The sequence below is a fragment of the Apium graveolens genome, chromosome 11 (genome assembly GCF_009905375.1).
Source record: "Apium graveolens cultivar Ventura chromosome 11, ASM990537v1, whole genome shotgun sequence".
Classification (NCBI taxonomy): Eukaryota; Viridiplantae; Streptophyta; class Magnoliopsida; order Apiales; family Apiaceae; genus Apium; species Apium graveolens.
In genome coordinates this window covers 135,991,023-136,004,240 of record NC_133657.1, presented here as the reverse complement: position 1 = coordinate 136,004,240, position 13,218 = coordinate 135,991,023, and the positions used below count along the sequence as shown (strand labels likewise).

Genomic DNA, 13,218 nt, shown 5'->3' with positions numbered 1-13,218 from the left:
GATAATGCACTCTAGTGTAAAAATTACACCATTCCCATGGCTACTATGCCCTGTGGGGAACTTATTTGAAAATTTTATCCTTCAGCTAGTCCCAAGGTTTGTAGTCATAACAACCACCCCCTAGGCTAGGACGAATTTATTTTCTACTAGTCTATTACATTAAATCAATCATAAAATTGAGTGGATCGGGGCCGTGCCCTACTGATAATATCTTCGCAAGTGCTCTGTATTCCAAGCCCGGGGAACGAGTTTGCCATCTAAATTTTCCAAGCGATAAGTTCCCTTCCAAAGTATTTCTTTGACTATCTATGGTCCTTTCCAATTAGCTCCAAGCACTCCATGTTGAGCTATTTTAGTATTTGGCATGACTTTTCACAAAACGAGATTACCCACCTTATAAGGCACAGACTTCACCTTCTTGTTGAAATACCCTTGCAATCCTCTGTTGATACGCAACAAGTTTTAACTGAGAATTCATTATGGCTTCATCCAACAAATCCAAGTGGAGCCTTCGATTGACCTCTGTATCTTCCTCAACAAACAAATCCTTTCGTAACGATCCAGCTCCCACTTTCACGGGAATCATAGCCTCATAATCGTAGGTTAACATACAAGAGGACTCGCCCGTAGTTGACCTTGGAGTTGTGTTATAAGACCAAAGGACCATTGGCAACTATTTTGGCCAAACACCTTTCTTTTTCTCCAACTTGGCTTTTAGAGTATGCTTAATGATCTTTTTTATGGCCTCCGTCTGGCCATTACTCTGCGGATGATAGACTGCAGCGAATTCCTTCTTGACGTGCAGGACTTCGTAAAGCTTCTTTAATTCTTTGTTGTCAAATTACTTCCTATTGTCAGATATGAGCTTATATGGAACACCAAATCTGCAAACTATAGAATTGAAAATAAAATATTTGATTTTCTTAGCCATGATCATAGCCAATGGCATAGCTTTCGCCCCATTTGTAAAATAATCAACAGCCTCCACGGCATACTTCACACCCCCCTTGGCCTTGCGAAGTTCCCCAATGAGGTCAATTTCCCACATAGCGAAAGGCCAAGGACTTTTCAATAAAGTTATGGTTGTTGTTGGGGTGTTCGAATAATTAGCAAATCGTTGGCAACGATCACACGCCCTAACAAACTTGAAAGCATCTTCTTTCATGGTTGGCCAATATTATCCCTGTCTAAGGACTTTTAATGCCAACGAACCACCCCCCGAGTGGTTGCCACAAATTCCTTCATCTACCTCTCTAAGAATATAATTTCCTTCTTCTAGATCTACACATCGTAAAAGCGGTTGATTAAATCCTCTCTTATATAGCACCCTATCATACTCAACGTACTTCTCATCCTGATAACGAATGCATCGAGCATGTAACTTATCTTCTGACAAAGTCCCTGTGCGGATATAGTTGTGAATCGGGTTCATCCAAGTCTCCTGCTGAACCTCTTGCATCTGAAACACATTTATTTCCTGGAATGCTCGGAATTTCCTGAATTCCTAGGGAATTTGTCCTAGCAACACACTGTCCATCGGTGAGCCCATTTTCGCCAAGGCATCCGCATTGTAATTTTCTTCTCTTGGCATTCCTTCCAACTTGGCGCTACCAAATCTTTGGAGCGGGCATTGCACACACCTTATGTATAACTCGATTCGAGGGCCTCGGGCCTCGGGCCTGGAACCCTCCGTTAACTTGATTTACAACCAACTCTGAATCACTTCGAGCTATCAAATTTAAAACTCCCACCTCCAAATCTATCTTCATATCATTGATTAGAGCTTCATATTTGGCATCATTATTGGTGACATAAATGTGGCGCCCTCCAAACCCGGGGACTAGATTTGGGAGTCACTAGCCAATAAACCATAATAAAATAATCACAACGGAATTATATAATAAGTATGACCCCTTGCATGTAACTGGATCGATCACATGTTATAGTATGAAATAGGCACTAATACAAACCAACTGTTATCACAAACCATAAGTCTAATTAGTTTTACAACTTATTCAAATTTTATTACAAACCTCTAGACTAGCTAAGCGTCCCAAACTGTCTACCTGGAGAACACACCAAACTATCTACAAGCACACAACTTCTGGTCAGACCTGGAACTCAAGCTTTCCCTGGCCTAGCTGAAAGAATCAGGATATGAAACAAGTATGAGCAAAAGAAATGCTCAGCAAGTAGTATATAGCTTTTGATTTAGAACAACAACAACAATAAATATGATGAACAAACCAAACCGCAATACCTGAACAGTAACAAAACTGATATATATATATATATATGATAATAACAATATTTGCATATTATTTTATTTTGGGATTGGAATCCTCGAATGACGGTGTGTTGCCACCGGTGATCAGTCGCGGAGCAACACCGGTATGCCGAAGCATATCCAACTAAACAAAAGGGTACCCAAGGCACATATTGGCCTAGCAAGGTGTTATATCCTGTATAACACATAGCTCACGTTGGACCGCAGCCACGGCCTCTTACGCAACTATCCAACCCATAAAAAAACAATTTTCTGTCAAAGGAGTCAAATCAAATGACATCCTTAACCACATAACTCCCCATTTCTCATGGTCCAGAGTTATCTCAACAACCAATGGCGAAATAACCAGAACAATTAGTTATTCGATAATCTCAATTCAACGCTTCACTGTATAGAGTAAGTTGTAGCGAAATGTAAAAACATTTAATTATTCTGAACTTAAAATAGTATGGAAATTGAAAGAATAAAGTTCAAAGTCAATATCATTTGAATGATATGTTAAGATATAAATACTTGTATAATATGATTCGAAATAAACGTCACTTGAACGATAAGTGAAGGTAGGGGTACTTGCCTGGTATGCTCAATAACTTCTTACTATCACTCTGGCTTATAGCTGCTGGCTACTATCTCCGTCTAACACTTGACCGCACTCCTTGCTATTCGATTCTATAAACAAAAGGACTATCTTAATTGACAAAACCAAACTCAATCGACATAACTATACGGCTTGCCATCTACCCGATCGCTTATAACTACTCATGGCATTTTAAAACTGTAAACAGATAGCATGCATTTCACGTAACACGTAATCATGTCATTTATATATCATGTAACACATAAGTCAGGTTGTCAAAACATAGGTTTCAGTATATTCAGAATTAAATTCGGGTCACTAATAATATTTACCGATCAGATACCGTCTCAAACTAATACACAAATCAAATGACATTGTAATACAAAATATATTTGGTCTCAAAAGTATTTTTATTGAAAGCGTAATGTTTTTCTGAGTCTATACGTGTTTGTTTCGTATTAAACGGACGAACTGTTTATTTATTACAAATAAAATAAGAAATAAATAGAATTAAATCAATTAATAATAATATTAATTGACTTTTCAATACCAAACTATAATTTTTAAAGTTTAAAAATAATTTTTAGGAATTATTTGAATTAATTATAAATAATTTACATTCATTTAACTATTTATAAATGAAATTAATTGATTAAATGAATTAATCAATTACTTAAATTCATAAATAATTAACTAAAATAAAGTATAAATAATTAAATCAAATTAGATTTTTAAAAATAAAAAAAATTGGAACTTAAAAATATTTAAGTAAATAATTTTGAGAATTTAAAATAATAATTATATGATTTTAGAAAGTAAAAATAAATAATTTTAGAAAATATAAATTGAATTTCGAATTATTTTAAAACAGAAATTATAAAAACACAATATGATTTAGGGTATAGAAAAAAAAGATTCAACAGCAGTTTTGGGGGGTGGGACTCTCGCCGGAGTTGCTGGGAAGATGACCGGCGCGGCAAGAACGTCGCCGGAATCTGGGAATCTCCAGAAACCAGCCGACTTCCGGCAACGCCCCACAGCGCCGGTTCCTCACCGATTACTCTGCTTTTTGAGCGCAACACCACTAGAATCACACCAAAAACATTACCACCACAACGAAATTTACCAACTACTATTGGAACCAAAATTCCGATCAGATTCAACAAATCTCCGATGAACTCATCGGAAAATTCCAATTTGAACAATACTTCACCCAAAATAACAATCTATAGCCCAAATTAAAGCCTCGGTTACACAGAATAGATTTATACAATCATAATCCATCAAACTACTATCAAAATCCAGAAATCGAAAAAGAAAAGAAACATCAAAACCAAGAACTCGACTTTTAGCAAAACATAACCAAAATTTATGTTTTAATATACTAAATCAATCCTTGAAACCTCAGGAACATTAATCAATAATCAAAAACACCAAACAATCATCTTGAAATCAAAACCGAATTTAAATAGCAAAAAAATGAAAAAACGAAGTCACAGAAGAATCAAGCTCGGTTAATGATGTTTATATCAATAGGTAGAGCTTGAAGAGAGCTTCAAATCGACTATTCAAGCGTCACAAACGGATCTCAGAATCACCTTCAACTTTTGATTTTAATTCCTACCCTCATGAACACCCCCAAGAACAAATTCTTGATTTTCTTTTATTTTCTGAAATTTTTTGATAAAAATAATAAAATCAGCTGCTATTTATATATGTACAGAAATTATTACTCCGAAATAAATTAAGGGTGTTTTTATCCCCTAATTATAATAATTAGATCCAAAAATACTAATTACGGGAAATAATTTTAAAAATGATAAAATATAAAATTAATGTCAAAATTCCCCAAAAATTGCGAATAATCTAAAAATACAAAAATAAAGGGTATTGGAAATACGAAAATTTTTATAAAAATAAAAACACAGGTTTTGTGGGGTTTGACGTCCCGGTGGAGTCCCGGTCTGTTTATTTTTGAAAAACAAAAATGATCCTTAAATTAACTAAAAAAACCCAAATACGCATAAAATACATTCAAATGCACATACACAAGATAAAACATGTACCTTGATGAAGACGTAATTAAATACAAGTCCAAATTGCAGGTCGATCCATATAGTTGCAGTTTTAACACATATTAATCAATCGAAAAATTTGCTGGCCCGCACGGAAACACACATAACAGCTATAGCATCTAATATCATGGCAATAATCACTTTAAATTTATAAAACACATAATGTTTATTCATTTAACATATAATATTCACATAATTTTCCCGGATATTACAATAAAACTTGAAGTGAATGGCACTCATCAAATGATGTCCTTCCGGGATAACCAAAACAATCATGGCCCCTGCTCAATTATTATTCACAACCCCGTCGACATGTAAAATCCACCAAGGGTGTGGGAACTCTTCTCTCACTTTGTCATGGATATTTCCCTGTGAGGAAGGTTTTGCCAACACTATAGCCTTCTCACCCACTTCGGAATCAAACTCAAGTATGAAGTCAGCCAACGTCTATCCCTAAATTGTTGTGCGAGGGAAATACTCTAAATCAAACTATCCCGGCTCAACTGCCCACTTCAGCTTTCTTCCTGAAGACTCTGGCTTATGTAAGATGTGCCTCATAGGATAAGCGGTGCGGACCTCTATCCGATGAGCTTGGAAGTATGGCCTCAGCTTTCATGCTGCAAGGAGAAGGGCATACACTAACTTCTCCATGCTGGTGTATCTAGTCTCTGCATCCAACAATCTCTTACTTACATAATTCACCGGTGACTGGCGGCCCACTTCCTCTCTCACCAACGCCACACTGATGGAATATTCTGAGACTGCCAAGTAGAGAATCAACATTTCCCCATCTTCTGGCTTTGCCAATATAGGAGGATTCCCCAACTGCTCTTTGATTTTCTGAAAAGACTCCTCACAGTCCGAGGTCCACGCAAAATCCTTTCCCATGCTTTAATTTCCTTAAAAAATTCCTTGCATGTATCTGAAGATTTTAAAATAAACCGATTCAATACTGTAATGCTTCCTGTTAAATTTTGCACTTGCTTAATGCTGGTGGGAGATTTCATATCCAGCTGAGCTTTGATTTTCCTGGAATTCGCCTCGATTCCTCGGTGGTTTAGTGTGAAAACCAAGAATTTCCCCAAATCCACGCCAAATACACATTTCTGAGGATTCAACTTCATTCTGTACTTTCTCAGAATATGAAACATTTCAGCCGAGTCTACTATATGAGCCTCCTCTTTCTTGAATTTCACCAACATATTGTCCACTTATACCTCCACAGTGTTTCCTATTTGCCTCTTAAACATCCTTTTTACCAGCCTTTGGTAAGTTTCCCCATCATTGATTAAACCAAATGGCATTCCGATGTAGCAGTAGAGACCTCTGTCTGTGATAAGGATGTATGCTCCTGGTCAGGTTCATACATAGGAATTTGATTATAGCCAGAGTATGCGTCCATGAAACTCAGCAAAGCATGTCTTGCCGTAGCATCAACCAACTGATCAATTCTTGGAAAAGGGAAGCTATCCTTTGGGTAATCTTTGTTTAGATCTGTGAAGTCCACACAATTTCTCCACTTCCCATTGGGTTTATTCACTAACACCCAATTTTCCAACCATTCCGGGTAAAAAGATTCTCTGATTAGTCCGACATTCAAGAGGCTATCCACTTCCTCTTCCAAGGCTACAGCCCTTTCTCCGCTTACATCCCTGCGCTTTTGTCGAATCCCTTTATGTTTGGGATCGATATTCAATCAGTGACACATGACTTTGGGATCAATTCCCACCATATCTGAGTGGTCAACGCAAATACATCAAGGTTTTCCAAGAGAAATATTGAAAGTCCTTCCTTCAGCCTCAAATTTAACTGAGACCCAATCTTCAGAACTTTGCTTGGATCCTTCTCGTCGATAGGAATTTCAATCGTGTCTTCAGCTGGCCCCATTTTCTCTGCTGGCATCAGAATCCAGGGATCCAAATCGAGCTAATTGTAATCCTCATCACTTTGTTTAGAAGGCGCATCCCCTAAAGGAGCATCATCGACTTCTTTTCTGAAAGAATGCGTGCCCTACATATTAGAGGCATCAACTTCTTTAGAGTTTTGAATGAGAGAAGTGTTAAGTGGTATTTATGTCCACTTAGAATGCTCTATAAAGGCTTAGATTGATGTTTTGTACTCAAATTATTTGTATTTTTGATGTGTTTTGTAGTGTTTTTGTATTTCAGGCATATAACAGGGATTAAGGTGATTTAGCATTATTTTGATGCTAAAATGGTGTTAGAAAAGTGTCATGAAGATTGCTCATGCAAAGCCGTCAAGAACTAGCTGAATAAAACAAGCAGAAGAATTTTCTCCAAAAGGTTAGTGCACCCGCGCTGTGATAGCATGCGGCCGCGCCGAAATTACAGAAGGACAACGCGCCCACGCTGATGAAGCACTCAGTCGCGCCAGGTCGGGATCACAGAATCCTGTTTCTACTACAATTTTGATCTGCTGGACTTCTGAAGTAATTGGACTGCTATATAAAGACAACTTAAAGAATTATTTCATAAGGGAACTTAAGGAAAAGACAGCGAGAAGACCTATAGCACAAATACAACCAAGGCGAAGAAGATCTAGTTTATTCTTGTAATTATTTGTTCTAAGTTGTAATCTTGGATGCTCGTTTCTTATTTATTGACCCTTATACTCTTGTTAAACGTACTTGGTTTATTATTCTTTTATAAAGACTTAGTTTATTATACCGTGCTTTTATCAGAACCCACGGTGATGATGAGTTCGGTTATGAGCTAATCGTTATCGTGGGGTTCTAACGGATTTACTTATGAATTTCAATAGTTAATATGTTTTGATACTTTAGTGTGTGGTGATTATATGATATCCTAGTATTGGTTGCGCATATTCGTCTTATGAGCGTCGCAAACTTTTAAGATATAATGTTAATCTCTAATGAAGCGACAATGAATTTAGAGGTTTAGAACTTTCCATGCTATCATAGGTTTATGTAATTGATATACCTGATTCGTAGGTAATTTTAACCATCTTACTTGCCCTATATAATCACAATAGATAACTTGCACATTAAACCATTATGTTGTTAAATTCTATAGACATATAGGGCATAATTGGTGTCTATTCAGCTTCTATCTCTTTTGTGGATGTCTGGTAGTAGTGTATTCGTGCAACGAAAGTTAGCATACTAGTTTCGTGTTATCTAATTAGTGTCATCACCATTGCATGCTAAGGTTAAGAACAAATAGGGATATTGAATGAAGTAGTAATGAAGTTAGAATCCCATGTTTATGTTATATAAGTAAATCAACCTTTTAATCTCTTAGTTAATTGCATGTTAGTTAATAACCTTAGCTATAAAAAAACCAATTGGTATTCGTCTTAGCATTGAATAACAACCATACAATTGTTGCATAAGTACATTAATTAAAATCAACCTAAACCAGTCTGTGTGGGAACGAACTAGAAATAATTCTATATTACTTGTGCTCGCGTATACTTGTGTAAATATTATCGCGTATTTTCATCCTAACAAGTTTTTGGCGCCGCTGCCGGGGACTCGGTGTTAATTTTTAGTTTATGTGTTTGTCATCAGTGGTCGTTAAAGTTCATTGACTCGGACATTGTTACTTACTTGTTTACTTATCGTGTTTCAGGTACTCTAGCGAGTGTGTATACATACGCGTTCTCGGTCTCGCAAGAGAACACTGGATAAAGCGAAGGAAGTAGTTGAAGAAGTTCTTGTTGAAGAGAAGGTTGAAGAATTTTTTGTTAAGGAGAAAGCTGAAGAAGAAGCTTTAGTCATAATGGGAGATCAAGCAACAAATCTAAAGGCTTTGATGCACTATTCTAAGCCGAAGATCAATGATATTCAGTCCAGCATTATCAGGCCCGCCATTACAACTAACACCTTTGAAATCAAGTCGAGCACGATTCAGATAATACAGAATTCAGTTCAGTTTGGGGGTTCTCCTATAGAAGATCCCAACATTCACATTAGGGATTTCATCGAGATCTGTGACACTTTCAAGTTCAATGGAGTTATTGAAGACGGTATCAAGCTGTGGCTTTTCCCATTCTCTCTGAGGGATAAGGCTAAGTGTTGGTTACATTCTCTACCACCAGGCTCCATTACTGCTTGGGAGGATCTTGCTCAAAAGTTTCTCACTAAATTCTTCCCTATGGCAAAGACAACTGCAATTAGAAATGCTATTACTCAATTTACGCAGCAAACGGGAGAATCTTTGTGTGAGGCTTGGGATCGATACAAAGAGATGCTTAGAAAGTGTCCTCATCATGGGATGCTTGACTGGATGAACATTAATTGCTTTTATAATGGGTTGGGTGCTACTTTTAGACCCATGCTTGATGCAACATCAGGAGGAGCCTTATGGGCCAAAAGCTACGATGAAGCTTATGAATTGATTGAACTGATGGCTACCAATGAATACCAGAACCCAACTCAGAGAATGTCTCAAGCCAAAGTAGCAGAAATTTTGGAAGTGGACACAACTACTGCTATAGCTACTCAGCTTCAGGCTTTGACGATGAAGGTGGATTCTTTGGCTAACTTTGGAGTAAATCAGATCACTAGTGTCTGTGAGCTTTATGCTGGTGTGCATGAGACGGAGCAGTGTGCTATTTCTAGTGAATCAGCTCAGTTCGTGAGCAACTTTTAGAGGCCGCAGCAACCAGCTCCGGCCACTTATCATCCCAACAACCGCAATCATCCTAAATTCAGCTGGAGCAACACTCAGAATACGGTGCAACAGCCTTATCAGCCATATACAGCAAAGCAATACAACCCTCATGGTTTTCAACAGCCGTAATATGTACCAAAGCAAAAATGCCAACTTCATCAGCTACCTTAATCTAATGAAAAATCTGAATTGGAGGAGTTGAGGCTCATGTGCAAGAGCCAAGCCATTTCTTATCAAGACCTTGGAGAATCAAATTGGGCAGATTGCTAATGCCTTGTTGAATCAACAACCTGGTACACTCCCTAGTAACACTGAAGTACCAGGAAAAAAGGAAGCTAAAGAGCAGGTTAAGGCAATCACATTGAGGTCTGGGAAGGCTGCAAATCCCGAAAAATCATAGGTTTCGGAAGATGAAGCTGTTGCTGAGGAAGAAGTGCAGAAGGAAGCAGAAGTGGAACCAAGGAAGACTACTATGGAATACACTCCTCTTGAGGGTAATACAGGGGAGAAACAGATCTATCCTCCACCTCCTTTTCCTAAGAGGATGCAAAAGAAAAAGCTGGATAAGTAGTTTGAAACGTTTATGGAGGTGTTCAAGAAACTTCATATAAACATACCTTTTGCGGAAGCTCTTGAACAGATGCCTAGTTATGCGAAGTTTATGAAAGGTATTCTCTCTCATAAAGTGAAGATTGATGACTTAGAGACAGTTGCTCTCACGGAGGAATATAGTGTTGTGCTGCAACAAAAGTTGCTTTCGAAACTTAAAGTTCCTAGAAGCTTCACTATTCCTTGTACTATTGGAAAAGTATCATTTAATAAATGTTTATGTGACTTGGGAGCTAGCATCAATTTGATGCCTTTGTCTATCTTCAAGAAGTTGGACTTACCTGATCCAAAACCTACTTATATGACTTTGCAGTTGGCCAATCGTTCTATTACATATCCATGAGGCATTGTGGAGGATGTCTTGGTCAAGGTGGACAAACTCATCTTTTCTACTGATTTTGTAATTCTTTATTTTGAGGAGGATAAAAAGATTCCCATAATCTTGGGAAGACCATTCTTGGCTACTGGCCGGACTTTGATTGATGTGCAGAAGGGTGAGCTCACTATGCGAGTACTAGATCAGGACGTGACGTTCAATATTTTCAATTCCATGAAATTCCCTACTGATAATGAGGAGTGCTTAAAAGTGGAGTTGGTCAATTCTGTGATTACTTCAGAACTTGATCAAATGTTAAGGTCTGATGCCTTAGAGAAGGTCTTGTTGGGGAATTCAGATAGTGAAGATGATGAATGTGATGAACAGTTGCGGTATTTAAATGCTTCTCCTTGGAAGTGAAGGCTAGATATGCCTTTTAAATCTCTTGGAGTGGAGGAGCTGAACAAGTCTCCAAAGTGCTTCAAGCCATCTATTGAGGAAGCTCCTATACTTGAGCTTAAACCATTTCCTGAACACTTAAGGTATGCTTTTTTAGGTGATGCGTCTACTTTACCTGTTATTATTGTATCTGACCTTTCAGCTAGTGATGAGGAAAAGCTCTTAAGAATTCTGAGAGAGTTCAAGTCAGCAATTGGATGGACTATAGCAGATATCAAGGGAATCGGCCCTTCTTATCGCATGCATAAAATTCTACTAGAGAAAGGTAGCAAGCCTACTGTTGAGCAACAGAGAAGGCTAAATTCGATCATGAAAGAAGTTATGAAGAAGGAAATTCTCAAGTGGCTAGATGCAGGGATCATCTATCCCATTTCTGATAGTTCTTGGGTGAGTCCAGTTTAGTGTGTGCTGAAGAAAGGAGGCATCATCGTGGTAGCTAATGAAAAGAATGAGCTCATTCCTACTTGAACAGTCAATGGGGTGGAGAGTTTGCATGGACTATAGGAAGCTGAACAAGGCCACAAGGAAAGATCACTTCCCTCATCCTTTTATCGATCAGATGCTTGGCAGATTGGTTGGGCATGAGTAATATTGTCTTCTGGATGGCTATTCGGGTTATAATCAGATTTGCATTGCTCCAGAAGATCAGGAAAATACTACTTTCACATGTCCATTTGGGACTTTCGCCTTCAGAAGAGTTTCTTTTGGGTTGTGTGGAGCACCTGCCACATTTCAGAGATGCATGATGGCTATCTTCTCTGATATGATTGTTCAGAATGTAGAGGTGTTTATGGATGATTTCTCTATATTCGGTGATTCTTTTAACGAGTGCTTGTAAAATCTTGGTGTCGTTCTTAAAAGGTGTGTTGAAACCAATCTGGCTCTCAACTGGGAGAAATGTCACTTCATGGTGCAACAAGGCATCATTCTTGGGCACAAGGTCTCTAGTAAAGGTCTCGAGGTGGATAAAGCCAAGGTGGGGGTAACTGAAAACCTTCCTCCACCAATTTTTTTGTTAAGGGAGTCTGCAGCTTTCTTGGTCATGCGGGTTTCTATCGGCATTTCATCAAGGACTTCTCTAAAATGTGCAATCTTCTAGAGAAAGATGTCCCGTTCAAGTTTAATGATGAGTGCCTAGCTGCTTTTGAGATCTTAAAGAAGATTTTGATAACGTCACCGTTCATAACTGCACCTAATTGGGATGAACCTTTTGAAATGATGTGCGATGCAAGTGACTATGCAGTTGGAGCAGTTCTTGGGCAGAGGAAGAATAATATATTTCATGTGGTCTACTATGCTAGTAAGACCCTCAATGGTACTCAACTGAACTATAATACTACTGAGAAAGAGCTATTGGTTATTGTCTATGATTTTAAAAAGTTACAATCTTATTTGCTTGGGACGAAGGTGACAGTTTTTACTGATCACGCTGTGATTCGCTATCTCGTCTCGAAGAAGGACTCGAAGCCTAGAATGATTCGATGGGTTCTTTTACTTCAGGAATTTGAGTTAGAGATCAAGGACAGGAAAGGTACTGAGAATCAAGTTGATGATCATATCTCTCGTTTAGAAGATCCAAGTGTAACTTCATAAGATAAGACATTGATTAATGAGTCTTTTCCCGATGAGCAGCTGTTTGGGGTGCAAGAGGAAGAACCGTGGTTTGCAGACATTGTGAACTACCATGTGAACAATATTATGCCTCCAGACTTGTCTTCTGCTCAAAGGAAGAAGTTTCTTCATGAGGTGAAGTAGTACATGCGGGATGAGCCATTCTTGTTTAGGCAAGGAGTTGACCAAATCATCAGGAGATGTATTTCGTACAGCAAAACGGGAGGGATCTTGCGATATTGTCATTCGACTGTTTATGGAGGCCACTATGGTGGAGAGAAGAAAGCGGCTCGTATCCTTCAAGCAGAATTCTTCTGGCCTACATTATTTAAGGATGCGCATCAGTTTGTTTTGAAGTGTGATCGATGCCAGCGTGTGGGTAACATGTCCAAGAGGGATGAGATGCCTCTTAATGTGATTCTCGAGGTTGAAGTCTTCGATGTTTGGGGAATTGACTTCATGGGGCCATTAGTCTCATCTTGCAATAATCAGTATATCTTGTTGGCGGTTGATTATATCTTAAAATGGGTTGAAGTCAAGGCATTGCCGACAAATGATGCGAAGGTAGTGCTTAATTTTCTTCATAAGCAGATATTCACAAGAATTGGGACTCCAAGAGTCGTAATCAA

The 13,218-nt window shown here is 38.2% G+C and overlaps 1 protein-coding gene and 1 non-coding gene across 2 annotated transcripts; both read right to left on the bottom strand.

Moving 5' to 3' along the window:
* Positions 1 to 841: 841 nt before the first annotated feature.
* LOC141695913 (uncharacterized) lies at positions 842 to 1,165 on the bottom strand. The gene has a single exon (XM_074500118.1). The coding sequence runs from the start codon at positions 1,163 to 1,165 to the stop codon at positions 842 to 844; it is 324 nt and encodes a 107-aa protein (XP_074356219.1).
* Positions 1,166 to 9,090: 7,925 nt separating this feature from the next.
* Positions 9,091 to 9,197, bottom strand: LOC141699203 (small nucleolar RNA R71). Its single transcript, XR_012565684.1, has one exon. It is a non-coding gene; the product is annotated as a small nucleolar RNA R71 (small nucleolar RNA).
* Between the last annotated feature and the right edge of the window lie 4,021 nt (positions 9,198 to 13,218).

What these genes read in the sequence shown, in the direction of transcription:
- LOC141695913 (XM_074500118.1), bottom strand. Translation starts at nt 1,165, where the DNA reads ATGAAAGAAGATGCTTTCAAGTTTGTTAGGGCGTGTGATCGTTGCCAA.